This window comes from Meriones unguiculatus, chromosome 18, assembly GCF_030254825.1.
Source record: "Meriones unguiculatus strain TT.TT164.6M chromosome 18, Bangor_MerUng_6.1, whole genome shotgun sequence".
Lineage (NCBI taxonomy): Eukaryota > Metazoa > Chordata > Mammalia > Rodentia > Muridae > Meriones > Meriones unguiculatus.
In genome coordinates this window covers 71,768,460-71,788,228 of record NC_083365.1, presented here as the reverse complement: position 1 = coordinate 71,788,228, position 19,769 = coordinate 71,768,460, and the positions used below count along the sequence as shown (strand labels likewise).

Genomic DNA, 19,769 nt, shown 5'->3' with positions numbered 1-19,769 from the left:
CACAGAATATGAAGACAGGTCTCAGCCTTTTAAACTGTGCAGCCCAGCAGAGAAGACAAGAGAAACAAACTCACAGTTACATACGAAAAGCCTGGCATGCAGTTACTGACACTGTGGCTGCTGTGCCGCAGGGTAAAACTGCCGAACAGATTAAACAGAAAGTGAAAAAGCACTATAGCCTAAGATAACCTGAAAAGCCCAATTTGAGATCTAGGAGAAAGGGACAAAGAGAGGCCAACACAAAAAGTGGACTGGTGTCGGGAAAAGGAGATAGACAACTGATGATCACGCTGGTACAATAGTGTTAAATGTGAAACTCAGTTTAACACTTAGTAGGTTGGCAATCAATGAGAACCAATGAGTGGGAACCATAGTTGTCCTGGGATCTTTCCCTCCAGTTACCCCAATGGGACACAGGGCTAAACAGAATCATGTCCACAGAAAGCCTTCTTTGGCCCCACCTTTCTTTTCTTTATAACATAAATCGTTTCAACATCATATTTTAAAGGCTTTATTATTTCAGTTTGTGTCTACATGGGTGTACGTGTGCATGTGTGTACAGGCATGCATGCTTGTGTGCAATTAGAAGCCAGAAGAGGATATTGGATCTGTCAGAGGAGACATCATAGGTTTTGGAATGGGCAGTTTGTTACATGGGTGCTTAAATCTGAACTTCAGGCTTCATCATTATCTAAGCAAGCACTCTTAACTGCTGAGCCATCTTTCCAGTACTAACTAATACCGTCTTTCTGAGCAGAGTAAATCAGCATATGTTATACTCTTACCTTAAAATTACAGCTAATAATTTTGAGAGGGTAAACCTGTCTCCACTGTTACTTGGAAATACGGCTGCGAGAATTAAAGTAAAGAGTCCTGCAGGGAGAAAACGAAGGTCAGAAGAAGCTGGTAAGTTTACCTGCCTCCCGTGGTCCTTACCATTGCTACCAAGGGTGACATGAGTAAGTCACATACCTAACTTTTTTCTTTGTTTGTTTAACAGGGTTTCTCTGTGTAGACATGGCTGTCCTAGAACTTACTCTGTAGATCAGGATGGCCTCAGATTCATGTAGATATGCACCTGCTTCTGCCTTCTGAGTGCTGGGACTAAAGACATATGCCACCATGCCTGGGTACAGACCTAACATTTAAGCGAACTGTTTTGCTATTTTCAAACAATTAATACTGCATTAACTTAAATGGAAATGTCCAAAGGTCAGATTAAGAACAGTCTCCAAACTAAGCCACACTAACTCCAACAGTACAGATAAGGGTAGGCCTACTTATTTTTAAACTAGTAAGTATGAAGTTGAGCCTGCAGAGTAATTCCGTGATCTCATCACAGTCATGCCCATGTTCTAAGGTTATTTCTGCAGCTTCAAAAATACTTCTTTTATCTTCCAGATTTGGAAGGTGAGTCAGTGTTAAAAATAAAGCACCTATTACAGTGCAAATTTTAGATATGAAATAAGCAATGGCATTTAGCCAAAAGGATCTAGAAAAAGATCTCTGAAGAGGAAATATGAAGGATGAGACTACCATCACAGGAGAATGCAGAATAAAAATCACAGAAGGCCAGGTGTGGTGGTGCACGCCTTTAATCCCAGAACTTGGGAGACAGAAGCCAGCCTGGTCTACTGAGTGAGTTCAGGAATAGAAAGGGCTACACAGAGAAACGCTGACAAAAAATAAATAAATAAAACAAACAAACAAAAAAAAAAACAAACAAACCAACAAAACCCTCAAGGGGCCACGGTAGGGAGCACGTAGAAAATGTTCATGTATTTCAGGATAAAAACCACAGAGGGCCAGCAATGTGCTCATGGGAAAGTGAGTGTCCAGCATCCACAGGCCCAGGTTTGATCCCCAACACTGAACAAAAAGAACAACAGCCAAACGAAGAACTATAAAGTACTTGAAGGATCACCAATAGCATAAAGTTCAGGCAGCAAACTGTAACCATGCGAACGTGGTTGTGCATGCCTGTAATCCTGCATGGAGACAGGCACAGGCAGGATGATTGCCACAAGTTCAAAGCCAGCCTGGGCTACACAGTAAACCAGCCAGAGCTGGACACTAGGAGTCTCAGTAACAAGCCTCCCCACGAGATATTAATAATTGTTATTATTATAATTATAATATACTAAGGTATGGCAAAACTAAGCACTGAGAAGATAGAATTGTGTCTACATAATATAAATACCACTATAAATTCATGCATCAATTCATAACGCAGATTTTGAAGATACATTTCTTACCAGAAGTTGAAGACAAAATATTCACTATGGCAACTTGTGTATCTGAAAGTGCTTCTTGATATGACAAATTTGCCAAAAACCACTAAACAACAACAATAAAAAAGAAAATGAAATCTCATGAAAGCTAGATATATCTGTCAGTCCAATTTATAGTTCCTTTCCCCACCCTCATAAGCACTGTTATGGAATGAGGCTTGGTTTTCTTTTTAAGATAATCGTGTGTGTGTGTGTGTGCATGTGTGTGTGTTGGAGGATGGGAGCTTGCACACAGTGACAGCTAAGGCCATAAGAGGGTATCAGATCCCTTCAACGAAAGTGTAGGTGTGAGAACTAACCCTAGTCCTTTGCAAGAGCAGTATGTGCTCCTAACCCTGAGCCATCTCTCCAGGCCCCATACGTGGTTTCAAAAGCTGTTTTTTGAAGGAAAAATAATTCCACGCCCCCCAATAAGGACTAGTATTAACAATCGTATCTAAGACCTTGCTATCCCATTCCTTGCAGACACTACATAGGCCAGACACAGGGGCACACACCTGTGACCTCAGCACTAAAGGGCAGGAGTATTACAAGTTCCACAAGTTGAAAACTAGCCTATGCTAGTGGGACCTTGTCTCAAAAGACAATAGTTTAAGTTGCAATAGAAATAAATGAATAAACCAGGCATTGCTTAGTATGCACTGATCCTGGCTTCAAGCCCCAGCACCACCACCAACAAAAAAAAAAATAACTAACAAAAGTTGGTTTAAAAAAACCATTCAGAGCTGGAGAGATGTTCAGCAGTTCAGTGCACTTGTAGATCTTGCAGAGGACGAGTTGCTCTCATCACCCACAATGCTTGCCTCAGAGACTCCTTTAACTCCAGCTACAGGGGGTCTGTTCGTCCCAGAAACATGCACATTCTGCTCACACACACATACACACACGCAATTTAAAAATAAAAAATCAGCATTCAGAGATGGTGTGTGTGTGAAACAGAGTAAAGGAGAGAGAGAATATAAAATCAAGTTTAACATTTATTTATTCATGCACTGTTCATACTTTATTATCCAAGTCAAATTCAAATTCATATTTGGGGGAATTCTCTGACATTAAAACCTACAGGGCCTGGACAGATGGTTTAGTGAGGGAGAGTGCTTGCATGCAATCATTTGGACCTGACTTCAGATCCACATTCATGTAAAGATGCCAAGGATGGCATGCCTACCCTGCAGTAATAAATTTCAAATGTACCAAATGTGTGCATGTGTGGGGATGTGTGGACAGGTGCTGTGTTCTAGGTGCTGTGTTTTCTCTTCACATCTCTTTGTGTGGGTGCACTTTGTGTATGCACATGCATGTAGAAGCCAGAGCTGAACTGTGGCCATCATCCTCTGGGTGCTGCCCTCATTTGTTAAGATAGAGTACCTCACTGGCCTGGAACTCACTGAGGAAACAAGGCTGGCTGCTCCCTGAGCCCCAGGAATCATGCTCTTAACCCCCTAGCACTGGGATTACAAGTGTGTGGCATCACATCCACCTGTTCTATGGGGCCCTGCAATGAAACACAGGACCTTGTGCTCACAAGGCAAGCATTTTACCTGCTGAACTGTCTTTCCAACCTTAACGTCTAATTGTTTTGAGGTATAATAACTATTTACTGAGTTTGATATTCTAACATCTCAGACAGCAGTTAAAAGAAAAAAAAATCAAGATCTCTGGTAGCCTTACATTTCAATACCGCAGTGTTGGTATAGTATATACACCATCTTAAATATGGTCTATATAAGATGGTATATACGCCATCTTAAATATGTAGCCAAGAAAACAGGGCGCTGGCTCAGTGGTAGAGCATGGCCATGGAAGCCTGGTGACCCGAGTTCAATTCCCAGAACTCCCCCAAGTGTTTCTTCTTCAAACTGTCCTCTGACCTCTACACACATGCTGTACCAACCTCCTTCCACTCACACAGCATAGACATATACAACAACAATAAATCTTAAAAAAAAAAAAATACCTACCACAAAGCAAAAAAAAAAGCTAATTTTTGCTACTTGGGTTGCAGTCAGTTTCCCTACGGTCTTCAGTATGGATTCTTGATCTTTCACAGTAGGATAAGACATTCGAGACAACTTAGCCTCTAATGCATGGCTTGATGGGAGCTGTCGAATCTCCATGATATTGCTGAACCTTACACGGGACTTTTTGGGAGCTAAAATAGAAAACAAATACAAAACATTAAATGTGCCCTCATAGTCAACAAAAACTAACCAGTGTTTAATTTAAAAATAAATGTGAACTGTTCCATTCACCTATAATCAAAGTAAGACGATTAAAAACAGTACTTATATTATTACCTAGGGCAGCTTTTCTCTCTCCAAAGAGCTAATGGGAAAAAATGATTTCATCTCTGAACTGTTTTAAAGAGTTTAAATTAGGGCGGGCAAGATGGTTCAGTGGGGAACACCTACCACCAAGCCTGGTGACTTGAGTTGATCCCCCAGAACCCACACAGTGGAAAGACAGACCTGACTCTCATAAGTTGTACTCTGACCTCTAAACAGGCATACAAGATATATTTAAAAAGTAGTTTAAAATTTTTAAAGAATTTAAAATTATTAAAAGTCCAACATAAGGTTTACAGTTGTGTATATACACAGCCACCTGGTTCAGAAATTTACCATTCCTATTATTTTAGCATTTACAGCAAAACATTTTGATTATTCTTCATGGCTAGCTAATTTGTGAGAATTATTTTCCTAGGCAAGCATTCAGAACATTTCTCTTCAGTCTCATGCCTTGCAAAAAAGAGTAACAGATGAACATTGTGCCTTATACTGTGGCTGACACTCCGAAAAAACAGAGACAGGAGGTAGTGGTGCACACCTTTAATCCCAGCTCTCAGAAGGCAGAAGCAGGTGAATCTCTGAGTTCGAGTTCAGCTTGTTCTATAAAGTGAGTTCCAGGACAGCCAGAGAACCCTGTCTAAAAACAAAACAAAACAAAACAAAACAAAACAAAACAAAACAAAAACAGAAAAACAAATTCACAGAACTAGCAAAACTCTTGTAATATTTGTATTATATTTGGGCATTTGAGGACATGTTTATGACAACACTCCTCATTTAAATAAATAAATAGAAAGCATATACATATGTTTGGAACTGAGGCTCCACTGACAGAGTGCTTGAATAGCTGGACTCCTGGTTCCATTCCCCAGCACTGACTAAACCAAGCATGACAGTACGTACTATAATTCCTAGTATCCAAGACACAGAGATAGGGGGACCAGAAGTTCAAGCTCATCCTTCACACATGGTAAGGTTGAGGCCAGCCTAGGCTACAGGAGATCCTATCTCAAAGAGAAATGAATAAAGAAAATTATTTATATATATATATATTCATACGAATATATGTTTACTTATATGTAATAATGATAAAACCATGGAGCTGCCTGCTATTTGGAAAATATTTCTAACTGAATTAATACAGAAGTTATATTTTATCTGATTCACAATGCAATTACATTTCAGAAGACTGAAGACCATGTCAATCCCCACACAAGTCAGGACACCATGTGGCCTCTGTGAGCCCATGGTGGCTTAAAGGAAGCTAAATTTCTGCCCTTTCTCAAGCATGGAACCCTAAGCTTGACTCACTTTTTTCAGGCCCAATATTTGTGCTCTCGAGCTTCTCACTTGGAAGATCATGAAACTTCACAGGTACATACAGAGGTTCACTCTGGAACATAATGCAAACAGAAACAAACATAAGCAGCAAAATCTAAAGCCAATCTGTTGGTCAGAATTTAACTGAAAAAGAACCATGACAACATGGCTATTCCCTAGCACATCTATCTAGTCAGCACCACTTTCCCTAAAGACTAGGAAAGGACACTCAATCAGGCCACCCAGGCACAAGGACACAGAGAATCATTTTTAAGTAGCAATGTCAGCTACGAGGGCTCAACAGGCCAAAGTGCTTTCTCTGTAAACCTAACAACCTGCATTTAATCCCAGAAAACCACAGTGGAAGGAAAGAGCCCACTCCTCAAAACTGTCTTCTAACCCCCTCTTGCACACACACACACACACACACACACACACACCTCCCTATGCCCTCAATTGATAATAATAATAAATAAAATAAAATTTAAAGTTTAGAAATGAAAAATGGTATCTTTGGCACATTCTGAGAACCAATACCTCTATATCATAAAAGCACACCTCTCTTAGGCAACAGAAAATGTTCTGCCTCTTTTCATTCTTCGAACACGCACATACAGCATGCTGGCTGGAGAAGGTGCACAGTGCACTCCCGCTGCCTGGGCGGCTGAGGAGGATGGGGCATGGAGCCAGCCCAGGTAGCACTGTGAGCCCGTGCCTCTCCCACAAGCAGAACAGAACAGAACCTTCCGAGCACTTCCTAAACAAGCACTGTTCTAAGTCCTACGAATAACGGTAAGTAAACAAAGTTTCTTTCCCATAATCATGCAGTCTAATGGGAAAGGAAGCTACGGGTCAGAGATTCAAACATACAGCCTATCTGTACTTGTCCAATTGTTTTACTACACATAAAGTTCAACATAAATCTGTTTTTGGGTGTGGGGCGGGTTAGGAGTAGGAAATGCACATGTTTGTATGGGTAAAGGTATGGAGGCCAGAGATGAATCTCCATTACTGGTTTTCAGGAGCTGACCACCTCGGTTTTTGAAACCCTCTCACCTTCAGGCTGGCTGGCCATGGAGCCTCAGCAATCTTCCTGCTCCCTCCCCTCACTGCTGGGATTACAAACTCCTGTTACCACACCTAGCTTTTTATGTAGGTGGCGAAGACTGAACTCAGGTGCTCCTGCCTGTGTGGCAAGGACTGTACCAACTGAGCTACCACCTGCATCCCAACCAGCAATCCTTTCAGTGATTAAAGGACAGAGGGGAAAGGCTACCATACAGAACAGCTAAAATGTCCTGTTCTTTAGCCTCAAAATAACTTTGGAACATAGGTATCTTAGAGGAGCCATCCTGGAAGCACAACTACAAAAACAACCACGCAGTGGACAAAATTTTGCTACAAGCCCCAAATGTCTTGACATTTTTACAAATGTTGCTATTTAAAGCATAATTCTCCCAATCAAACTTTCTTTTTTAATTAAATTTATAAAATTTTCTTTGATCTCTCTTTTAAAACTAGTTCAGAACAATGACAACACAACATATTCAGAAAACAAAATATATTCGGTAAACTAAGTCAATGAGATCTAAAACTTGAAATTGTCTTTTTGCTACCTGTAACTTTCTGTTTGTTTGTTTCTTTGTTTTTTGAGACACAGTTTCTCTCTGTGTAGCAGAGCCCTGGAAGATTTGTAGACCAGGCTGGCCTTGAACTCACAGAGATCCATCTGCCTCTGCCTCCCTAGAGCTGGGATTGAAGGTATGCACCACCATGCTCAGAGCCACTTTTTATTATATCATTTGGCCTAGACAAATTTGATTTATCTATCCTAGAGACAAAAGCAAACACCATTAGACTAGTCAGCACCTGCATCCAGAGCAAGGCAAACAATTTTACATTATCTTGCTGATGCTTAAGATCTCAAAGAGCAAATAGCTCTTTCTCCAAGTCTCATAAAGTCTTCAGAGTAGCTGCCAACCTGTCTGACACACAACCTAGTTAAAACGCAGGCAAACAAACAACAACGACACAAGGGCATATTAAAAACTTGTATTAGAAGGGCCAGTGAGATGGCTCAGCAAGTAAAGGCACTTGCCGTACTAGCCTGACGACCTACGTTGATCCCCAGAACTCAGATGGCGAAAAGAGATAGACAACTCCCAAGTCATCCTCTGACCTCTACATGCAAACTGTGGCACACATGTGCATATACAAACACAGACAAAATAACAACATAAATGTTAAAAACAAGCAAACAAACAAACACTGTATAATAAGTGAATGAAGTTTGCTTATTCTCAGTGTCGAGCACCAATTCTTGTTTACAAATGGTAATGTTGATGGGCATTAAGTTGAAAGTTGGTAGATCCACGGGCCTGGCCTGTGCTCTCTTATTTTCCTTCAGTAACTAGCTCCCCGTCCCTTTTTCTTCAGAGGCAGCTGACCTGAACTCTAGGTAACTCTAGGCCCTCAGTCTCCCTAAGGAAGTGTCAAAGTGATTCCCTTGAGAGCACACAATACTGAGCTGTATCTCCTTTATAAACAGGGTATCATCAAAGCTGTCTGGGCTCTTCCTGCTATGGCTGTACAAGAAAGGGAGCACTTACCAAAGAGCTAGTCATACTTGTATCTGTTGTGCAAGCAGCAAAGTAACCTTCAGCATCTGCAAACTAAATACGAAGAATAGGGCATAAAGTTCACGGAAGCTCGTCATCATGCTTGACTACTCAGATAGTCAAGTGTACACAAACAAAAATCCAAAAGAAACATATGCAGCTAACTATTGTTCTCAATAACAGCGGCCAATGCCAAGGGTGCAGCCATGCAGAGTAGCCCTTATCATCTTGTCTGTCCTGATGAAGAAATTGAGGCTGGCTGTTTCATCAAAGGAGCCGAGCCTGGATTAAAACCTCAGTGAGTCATCTAAGGCTAAAGTTCAAACGCTTTTCATTACACTGACTGTTGTAATATTTCAGACATGCAGAGAAAGATGGATGAGTTAGTGAAAGAAGACAGCAATGTCTTCAGGATTGTCATGAGACAAGGCCTGACGTGAAGCAGTCTCTCACAGAGCTCAGGGACTGGTACAGACTCTAGGAGCTACTTAGTACTGTGAAAGTATGACTCCATTTCATAACCCATGTTACTCTACCAAGAAAGTGCTATTTAAACCCACACAAACTAGCAGAAACAAACAGAAAATTAGATCATGGTAACTAGGACCTAGAGAAGGAGAAACTGGGAATGTTTTTTTCTTTGCTGTGTTCTAATAAAACTTGATTTAAAAGAATATTTGAGGTTAGAAAGGTTAGAAGTTCTTGTTCAAAGAGCATAGAGGTTCTGTTTGGAATGATAAGTCCTAGAGACTGACAGTGCACAGCAAAGCAATTGCTCTTAGTGCAACTAAACTATATATTAAAAAATTGTCCAAATGATAAATCTGATATTACATCAATTTTGTAACAATAAAAGGGAAGAAAATGGCTAAAATTTGATGTTACATACACATATTTACTTCAGAATTGGAAAAAGAAAAATAATATTTTAAAGAGTGAATAGAAATGACACTTTTATACTCTTCCTTCTTAAAAATGTAAGGTGTCTATTACACAGATGATAATGTGTATGGTAGTTTATTCTACATAAACTACCATATTTATCAACACTGTGAATGAGCTCCTTACAAAAATCAATGAAAGAACATCATTTAATTAGCCAAATTCCTGACATCTTGAAATAAAAAACTTTTACTTAATGTATGAAACTGAATTAGTTTATTCTACAATTAACTTTATAACTAATTACAATCTGCAAATGACTAAAGACATTTGACAGTGTTCTTAATCCTTCCTTTCTTCATCCTCTCCATAAAAGTTGACACAGGCTACTTCAACAATTATTAACAACTCAAAGATATCAGAAGAAACGGGATAGAAAGTGGCATACACTTTGATTCCTCACAAGATATTCTGATGCCAAGTTGGAAGTATACGTTTAAATTTTTAGACATGGGCTAAAGAGGTGAGTCAATGCTTAGAATTGCTTCCTCCAGAATCGTGGTAGGAGCTCATCTGAGCACCCATTAACAAGCAAAGCTTCATATAAATGCTTGTTAACTCTAGCTCTATGGGATGGACACTGGTTCTGGCCTCTATGCACTCACGCCTGCCTGCACGCGTGAGCATATTCTCATTCTCTCTGTTTGTCTGTCTGTCTGTCTCTGACTCCATTTCTTTCTCACATGCACACAAATACATAAATCTTAAAAATAAAATACACAAATAGGTTTTATTTGTTCTTTTTGTTTATTGGTTTGTTGGTTGGTTTGGGGTCTGGCTTTTGGTATATTTGAAACAAGATTTCTCTGCATAGCCCTAACTATCCTAGAACTTGCTGTGTAGACCAGGCTGGCCTCAGATTCAGAAATCTGCCTACCTCTGCCTCCTGAGTGCTGAGATGAAAGGTGTGTGCCACCATAGTCTGGCTTTTTTTAAATATTCTACCATTACATACTCCAATGAACAATTTAAAAATCTGACTTTTGGAAAACTGGTATACCACTAAACTTTTTAAAGAAACACTTAACAGACAGAATCTAAAACTTACAAAAGCAGCAGGCTTTCCTCGAAACCCTCTCGCGCACTGTTGCCTCCAAGGCTTCCAAATAATGAAGCCCAAAAGGTACAGAACAAACATGGACGTTTTCGCAAAGGTGCTGAAGAATGGCTTGTTGTACTGCGTGAAGACATACTGTAGAGAAAATATTACACAAACAACCTTAAGATGTTTAAAAATCTCTCTGCCAATCTCCATCTTATCATCTTTAACTCTTTAGAAGACCATGTGAGTAGGGAAGACCAAAGAGATAAAAATACTTTAAATTCATCTCTGAATACTGTATGTTCCTAGCTTACAAGAGGTAATATTGTCAAATGAAGCAGTAACAACCACATAAAAAAGGCTGGAGGAAGGGAGTTTCAATACATCCACTGAAAACCTATTATGCAAAAGCATCTGTGTTAGGAGCTGAAGAAAACTAAAGCAGTCATCTGTGCTCCTGAGGAGACACATCCATGAAGAAATGTGCTAAGCACCACACAGAAGGTTCAGGCTGCCATGAAAGTTACCAAAAGGAAAAAGAACAGGTGTAGGGTAATAGAAGTTTCCCTAGAGGTTCTCTATCTGTCTCTCAGTCTCTCTCTCAGTCTCTCTCTCTCTCTCTCTCTCTCTCTCTGTCTCTGTCTCTGTCTCTGTCTCTATGTGTGTGTGAGAGAGAGAGAGAGAGATTGTGGGGGGATGTGCACACATTTGTGGGTAGGCCTGTGTGTGCCCATGCATGTGGAGGTCAGAAAGACAAGCCCTGCTGTCATCTTTCAACACATCTGTTGTGTGAGACATGGTCTCTCACTGGCCCAGAACTCACTGAGTAGACTTGCTGGCCACTGGGGCCTGCCTGTCTTGGCCTCCCCAGCACTGAGATTACAAGCACACATCACCATGCCCTCATCACCACACCTGACTTTCAAAGACTACCCTTAAGCTGAGGAAAACTCAGCCCATGCCAAAGAAATGACATGAAGGAAATAAAACAGATTGTTGTATAAAGAAAATGATAAAATTTTAATATTAGTACAAAAACTTTTTAATGTGTAATTTTCTTTTTAATTGTGTGAAAACTCAGCATATTTTTATTTTGCCAACTAGAAAACAATAACAGCAGCAACAAAACCCAGTTACATGCACCTAGAAAGATGACAAGTCAGGAGAAATAAGCAGCTCTAAGACCCAGATGGCAGTCTGGACTATTTCCCACTAAAGAAACTATAGCTCTTAGGGGCAAAGGTCAAATCTGGGGCTGAGGAAAGAAAGTTACAGAATGAGCCTGGATCATCTTGAGCCAGATAGCAAATGAGATAAAGCTGAGGTCATGAGAGAAGTATCCCAAAGCCAACCTGAAGGGAGTCCTATTAATGAAAGTTAGGGCAGTATGATACGAGAGCTGAGAAAGAGAAGTTAGTGGCATTTGGTGTTGGTGTGTGGCGTGTAGCAGTTTGGAGAAACCACACAAATGGACGGTGTGACAGTTTGAAGCAGACAGACAGAAAGAAATAATTCAGGGCATAGTGACTTGGATCAGACTGCTGGCTGTATCTGCAGTTGATGGAGATTAGGATATAGCCTTTAACGGCTCATTGACTCTACACAGCCAGAAGTAAAGGCGCCCTCTCTCCTCACTAACCTCTTTCCTACGAAGGGCTGGAGGTTGGAAGAGAGGTTGAGGCCTAAACACCCCAAATAAAGTAGAGCTTTAAAATCAAGTGCTACAGTCTCTGGACAAACTCAGGCAGTTGGTCTTGGTGACAAGCACCTCTACCTACTGAGCCATCTCACTGTCCTGGTGATGAACTTTATACTACTTAACACTGGTGTCACCCCAAACAGCTGTGCAGCCATTACATGCCTTCTATCCTGATGTCACAGAGAGTACTGAGTGCTACCAAGATATTCTTGACTAAAAACTGAACCAAAATCAAGACTTTATGCCTGACTATATTTTATATGAAGTGAAAGAACAAGTTAAAGGACAGGACAAGGAAGCCATCAGCAAGACCAAAGAGGCAATATGTCTCACAGAACAAATGACCTAGTTTCTTCAATACACAAAGGAGAAGAAAAAAGGGAGTGGCTTACACTTTAACTGTTCAACAAAAGCAGTGTGGGTCCTTGTTTAGATCCTAACTGGGGTGTGTGTGTGTGTGTGTGTGTGAGAGAGAGAGAGAGAGAGAGAGATCATGATACATCAAGAAAAATATGACTATGAACTGCTTATCATGTGATTTTAATGAATGATAGTTAATTTTGTTAGGTATGTTAATAGCATTAATTATGTTTTTAAAATAAGAACAATGAGATTTTCACTGTAATATAAGTAGGAAAGAAATTATATAGTGAGAATTTGCATTAAATATTCCAGGAAACATATTATGAACATGGTTGATGGGATTAGAAAGACTGTTAAAGGCTGTTAAAGTGATGAGTCATGGGGATTTATTACACCATCTTAGTCTCTCCCTTTTCATGTGTATGTGTCTCTAGTGTGTCTGTGGTGTGCATATGTGTATGAGTGCATGTGTGTACATGTGTGTGTGCAGATGTCTGAAGCTGACCTTAGGCATCTTTCTCCATTCCTGCCTACATTATTTATTGAGGCAAGGACTAGCCCTGAACCTGTAGCTTAAAAATTCCAGCTAGTCTAGCTGGACAGTTTGTCCCTGAGGTCCTTGCCTGTCTCCTGGGTGCTGGAATTACAGGAGGCCACCTTACCTACCTAGTTTTATATGGTTTAGGGATCCAAACTCTGGCCTTCTGCCCATGGGGTAAACACTCTGTCTCAAAAGTCTGCTATGTTTACCTGGCTAAACTTTTATACCTGTTACATATGCTCTACAATAACAAAATTATAGATTTTTTTCCACTAAAGCATGCGTGTTTAAAACTGATTTGTTTTCTAGCTTTAATGAAGTAGATCTGACAAATGAAAGCTACAGTTGTGTACACTCAGGCACTCATGTACTCCCAACACATAAGAAGACATTGACTGGGCTGCATTGTAAGTTCCAGACCAGCCTGGGCTACACAGGAGAAACTGTCAAAAGAAAATACTAAAAACTGAATAAGCAAAAAAACACCCTAAAATATATTTACTGTATACCATATAGTGATTCAGTACATACATAAATTGTGAAATAATTGTCAGAAGCAAGTTGGTGGAACTTTTTTTAGCCTTTAGATATAGACTGCTAGATTATAATTTAACATACTGCTTCCTTAGTCTAAAGCCTTCCTTCTGGCAGGGGCGCAGCAGGAGTCAGGGAACAAGTATCACTGTCTCGTTATGTAGATGAAGCTAGCCTGGGAACTCACAAAGATCTGCCAGCCTCTGCCTCCTAAGTGCTAGGATTTTAAAGGCTTGTGTCACTATGCCCAGCTTCTTGTGTGATAAAAAAAAAAAAAAAAAAAAAAAACTATATATTTAATCCTGCAAAATCTAAAAGTTAGGGTTAGGACCCTGTCAACATTAAGGAAATTTCTCTGAAGCAAAATTATGGAGTATTAATCTAAAAGGACATTTCAAGTGAAAAACAAAGGGTCTGTGGTGTTCTAGAGCCTAATCCCAGAAGGGCAAGTTTATTTATTCACAAGACATAACCTCAGCTATTTACTTAGTTGTGATGTGAGATCCAGGATATCAAATGGCTATTCTGACATTTAAATCCATTTTATAAACAATAAGTTTCCTCTTGTCTGTTTCCTTATGACTGCCGTATGAAAGCCCAATGTGATTAAAAAGAAAGGTTGTGACAGTGAGCTGGCTCAGGAGGGAATGCCCCTTGCTACCAATCCTAACAGCATGAAATGGAACCCCAGACCCAAAGGGTAAAAGGAGAAAATGACTTCCACACGTTGTTCTTGGATTGCCACATGGGCGTGCCCCGATACACACTTACTCTAAATAAGTAAAAATAAATAAATGTAATGAAAATTATCAACAACAAATTCTTGTCTTCTTACAAAGATCATTAACCAAACAGAAGTATACAAATACAAAGTAAAATTAGCTTATCGTTTCAAAGTACCACATTACTACAAATGGGACAACAATTAAGAAAAAGCTTAACTGAACCCAATAATACACTGTGAATGTCATAAAAATGTGTGAATCAGCAAACACATACATGTGGCTTCACCAATGAATGCATGTGGATAACAATTACTTGTACATGAAAAAAATGTGGTGATTCATGTTTACATTTCCAAAAATACATTCTTTTTCAAATGTATTTGTGTGTAGCAAACACTCCACTAAGCTATACTCAGACACTTACTTCCTATTGGATCGTAAAAGACTGTCTCTCAATGTTTATTCACTAAGAAGCAGTACTTGTGAAGAAATAAATTCAATTTTGATACAAACAAAGCTACCTTAATGTAGTAAGAAAATATATTCTGTGCAATGTTTCCTACAAATGTTAAGAAAACTGTAGGTAGAACTGTAGAAATGACTTCATGGTTCAAAGAGCTCCCTGCTCCTTAGAATTCAGTCGCCAGCACCCATGGTGGGAGGCTAACAGTTGCACCTGAGTTCCAGGGACTCAGGTGCCCCCTCCTGGCCTACATGGGTATGTGTGCCCACATGCACATACAGAGAGACATAAATAACACATACAAAAGCTTTTTTAACTTTAGGAAACAACAAAGAGCATCATCTCAATTTTCACCTGAAACGACACTAATTCAGTACCAAAGAAAAACAAAGAATTCAACAACTCTTAAAATTCTGTTAGAATTCTGAGGCACTGACAAGAAATACTACAGGTTGGCACCGTTATCCTAAGGCAACATCATTAGTGAAATGCCATAGGTCAGCGCTAATTCTATCCCAGTGCAACATCATCGGTGGAGAAATACATACCGAGGTGAGTTCTGAGGATGCCACCCAGATCACGTCAACCAGCAGGAGAATCACTATCCCCAGGGCCATTCGCCTGCGCTGACTGAAGCCACTGTTCTGGGAATTCACGCGGTTCATGATAAATACACAAACCATTTGTAGTCTGTTAATTTAGAAAACAAAGATCTCATTAGAGTCTCCTTTAGAAGAACCACGGAAAAACCAGAAATCTGGTACAAGAAAACAAGAGACATTTGCTAGTCTGGGCTTACGATGAAATGTAGAACTTACCTTGTTACCAGGGCTTCTCTGAGATCCTCAAACGCAAAGCCTGAAAACCTGGCAGATCTCAGTCTAAACGGAGATGAAGAACTCAGCCCACCTGAAACAGAACCACAGAAACTGTGCTTAGGAAAATTTCAAGTGTAAGATCACATCTTTTTTTCACTCTTCACCTTCAAAGACTATCAAATGTGTTCAGCATAAGCCACACTCTGCACATAGCTCAGTGGTACAATGCTGGCTTAGCATGCATGAGTTCCTGGGTTGCACTCCCAAACTCTTCCCAGACTGGGCACAGTGGCACATGCCCATAATCCTAGCACTTGGGAAACAGGGGGACAGGAGAATCAGAAGTTCAAGGTCATTCAGAATACATAGTGAGTTCAAGGCCAGCATTCGAAACGAAACCATATAACAAAAAACAACAAAACAAACAAAAACAGGTTGGGGTGTAGCCCAGGTGTCAGAGTGTATGCGTATAGCTGAGTTCTTTCCCAGCATAAACCAGGTGTGGTGGTGCATGACTGTAAGGTAGAAAAATAAGAGGTGCAAGGTTATCCTGAGCTACAAAGTGAGTTGGAGGCCAGTTTCAGATACATGAAACCGGCTCCTACCCAACATCCCCCCGAATATATATACATTATATTCAGAGGTCCTGGGTACCAGGCGGGTAAAAAGCACGATTCAACATATGGCACATTAGAGTGCCATAAACAGATCCACGAAGTCTCATAAACAGAACTCTCGATTCTCACTTCAGGGCAACCGCCCCTGGCCCTCCAGACACGCACGCGCGAGCATCGGAAAGTGTCCTTATCCCCCATCTCCAGCGGATTCGGCTCGCCGACAGGAAGTGATGGACTACTCACCTCACGTGAGGGCGAGGGTCGTCCTCGCTCCCCACCCGCCCGGTCCCTGCGCCCCCGCCGCAGTCCCGAGGACGACGGGCGACAGCTGGGACAGGGAGGCTTCCCCTCGGTGAGGGACGGACGCGAGGAGACCCAGCGCGTCGCCTCGAGCGCGGCGAGAGGACTCTGACCCGTCCTCCACGGCCGCGGACGCCGGCCCACCGCCTACCTGGCCTTCCTGCCCCTCGGTGGAGTCGTGGCGGCACCATGAGCGGCCCCGGCCCGGCCCGCCCGCGCCGCCGCCTCACACCGCGCGCGCAGACTCCAGCATCCCGCCGCGCGGCAGGCCCAACCTCGGAAGCCGCGCTGGCCCTCGGCGCCGGACCAAGCTGTCGGCCAGGCCCGCACCCGGCCGGACACAGGGGAGTGACCCGGGCCACCTAAGGGCGCTGGCAGCCAGAGTCCCGGAGGCCCGGATTGCGGCCGCGGCCCAGGCCCCGCCCCCGGCCGGCCAGCCAGCCAGGCCCCGCCCCCGGCCGGTCAGCCAGCCAGGCCCCGCCCCCGGCCGGCCAGCCAGCCAGGCCCCGCCCCCGGCCTGTCAGCCAGCCAGGCCCCGCCCACTGCCAGCTACGCCCTCGGCCTGTCAGCCAGCAGGCCCCGCCCCCTGGCCTGTCAGCCAGCAGGCCCCGCCCCCGGCCTGTGCCCCACCTAGACACGCCTTCGCCCATTAGCTAGGCTACGCTGCAAGAAGACCGACCAGTCAAGCTCCGCCTCCGGGCCTGGCCGCCCACTCCGCAGACCGGAACCGCTCCAGAGCTCCTGGACCCCATCCTAGAAACCCTAGGCCCCCAGCTTGTCCATCAACTAGGTGACGCCTTCGCCGTAACTCAGTGTGTCAACCAGCCAAGCTCTACCGTCACTTCTTCCGTCCCCGCCCCCGCTTCCCTAAGTTAACTCTCCCTAAATCTGCCCCAGGCCTGGGTGGTGAGCCCAAGGCCCCGCCCCGGCCGCCCGGCAGGCCCCGCCCCGTCCAGTCAGCCTCATCCCCCACCACCACCCCTTCCCGGGCCCCAGGACTGCAGGCGCTCGCGTTCCGTCACGCTGGGCGCGACTTCAGACCCGAGGGCTCTGCTCCTGGCTGCTGTTGCGCTGGTGTGGACTCTGGCCGCCAGCAGCCTTCTGGATTGGACACGGTGGTAACGCGGAGGAAAAAAGATGGGAGGAGAGCGGAGAGTCCAGCCCTGGCAGGGCGGCCAGTCATCCCCACAGCCCCGCCCAGAAGCCAAAGCTGGCTGCACCGTTTCCTCTGGTTTCCTCTGAAGTTTAGGCAGCTTATTCCAGTAGCTCTTTCTAAAAACGACAGGCGGAGTGGCTTGGCATGCCTTGGATTCCTGGATCGTTTTCGTCCTTAAATTAGGTCTTCGTTCTTGGTGTTAGAAGTTGTCTACGCCAGGTTACTCATCTCACTGGCCCTCACTGGCCTTTTCCTTATCCAAAATAAAATAAAAAAGTTGGCCAGCATTCTGAATTGTATTTAGAAAACAAACAGGAGACTTACGGCTTCTGTACCCAGCATTGCATTCTTAGCATTCTTACCAAATGAGGCAAAGAAATAAAATTTTCTTGCTCACATAGTCACAATGTGGTTCATCCTCCTTTTAACTTTTTGTCTACATAGTCTACTGACTAAAAATAAGATGAACATTTGTGATCTGGTCAGATTCTAGCATCAAACACTTCCAGTAATTGAGAAACCCGATGCTGGAGCAGGAGAGATAACTCAGTAGGCAAAAGTACTTGCTGTGCAAGCATGAGGTCCTGAGTTCAGAGTCATAGCACCCATGTAAAAGGCTGGGCTCGGCCATGTGCACATTTGTAACCCCAGCACGATAGGAGACAGAGAGGAAGATCACTGCTTCCTGATTGTAGACAGTTGGGTTTCAGCAAGAGATCCTTCGCAGAGGAGTAAGCCGGAGAATGACAGAATGAGCAGTACACCTAATTCTCTCTGGCCTCTGTGGTGTACACTCCTGCACACAAACACAACTTGCTTGGCTTTTCAGTTAAGATCAAGCAGTTTAGCATACTGTCTGTTCTGTTTAAAATCTAATCCATCTTTCCAAGAACAATATAGTAAATGGACATTAGGTGCAGGAAGACTCCAGACATGTGCCTTCTTGGAGTTCTTAAAAGGGGGCTAGGGGAAACTTATTCAGAGTAGAAAAAAAAAACTATGCATAGCATATACTTGAAATTACTATGCTACATAGTTGGAGTTTGGCCATAGGCATAAATCATCTTATTCTAGCACTAGTTTTTCTCATTGTTAGTATTCTTAATGTCTACTATGACTGTTCTCAAACTCCTGGACTTAAATGACCTTCCTGCTATAGAGTAACTGCCACCATTCCTGGCCAGCTCCATCTCTTAATTATATAGGAGATAAGTCATCAGGGAAATGCAAATCAAAACAACTCTGAGATATCATCTTGCACCTATCAGAATGGCTACAATCAAAAATTCAAATGACAACACATGTTAGGGTGTGGAGAAAGGGGAACCCTCCTCCATTGCTGGTGGTAGTGCAAACTTGTACAATCACTGTGAAAATAAATCTGGTGCTTTCTCAGAAAATTGGGAATAGTGCTACCTCAAGATCCAGCAATACCACTTGTGGGTATATACCCAAAAGATGCCCCACCATTCAATAAGGACATTTGCTCAACTGTGTTCATAGCAGCTTTATTTGTAATAGCCAGACTCTAGAAACGAACATCTATACAATGTAATACTACTCAGCTATTAAAAACAAGGAAGTCATAAAATTTATAGGCAAATGGATGGAACTAGAAAAGATCATCCTGAGTGAGATAACCCAGAAACAGAAAGCTAGGCATGATATACACTCACTTATAAGTGAATATTAGCCGTATAATATAGGATAGCCGTCTATAGACCTAAAGAAGCTGAACACTAAGGAGGACTCTAGGGAAGATACTTAAATCTCATTCAGAATGGCAAACAGTATAGACACCAGAAGCAGTGGAAGAGATGAAACCGGATAAGAGCCTACTATAGAGGGTCCTCTGAAATGACTCACCCAACAGGGGATCGAAGCAGATGCTGAGATTAAGGGTCAAACAATGGGCAGAGCACAGGGAGTCTTATGGAGGAAGAGAGGAGAATAGAGTGACATGGTCTCCCACAAAGAAACCAACAAAACAAAAGGATCTGAACCCAGGGAGTCCTGCAGAGACTAATGTACCTATGGAAAACCAAGCATGGA

General features: G+C 42.5%; 1 protein-coding gene across 3 annotated transcripts in view; it reads right to left on the bottom strand.

Annotated features, from left to right (window-relative positions):
- The window catches only part of Slc35f5 (solute carrier family 35 member F5), a 33,645-nt gene extending 16,190 nt beyond the window's left edge, over window positions 1-17,455 (bottom strand). Inside the window, exons 1-9 of one of the 3 annotated variants that reach the window (XM_021648473.2) lie at window positions 17,241-17,455; window positions 15,645-15,735; window positions 15,375-15,516; window positions 10,508-10,651; window positions 8,509-8,571; window positions 5,891-5,972; window positions 4,253-4,443; window positions 2,256-2,337; window positions 786-873 (exon numbers count right to left, since the gene is read on the bottom strand). In XM_021648473.2, the coding sequence (XP_021504148.1) occupies window positions 786-873; window positions 2,256-2,337; window positions 4,253-4,443; window positions 5,891-5,972; window positions 8,509-8,571; window positions 10,508-10,651; window positions 15,375-15,516; window positions 15,645-15,735; window positions 17,241-17,313 (956 nt within the window). In that variant the 5' untranslated portion in view covers window positions 17,314-17,455. Of the gene's footprint in view, window positions 1-785; window positions 874-2,255; window positions 2,338-4,252; window positions 4,444-5,890; window positions 5,973-8,508; window positions 8,572-10,507; window positions 10,652-15,374; window positions 15,517-15,644; window positions 15,736-16,504; window positions 16,636-16,712; window positions 16,995-17,240 lie in introns of those variants that run through there. The other 2 variants (XM_021648474.2, XM_021648475.2) reach the window with 2 other exon arrangements.
- Between the last annotated feature and the right edge of the window lie 2,314 nt (window positions 17,456-19,769).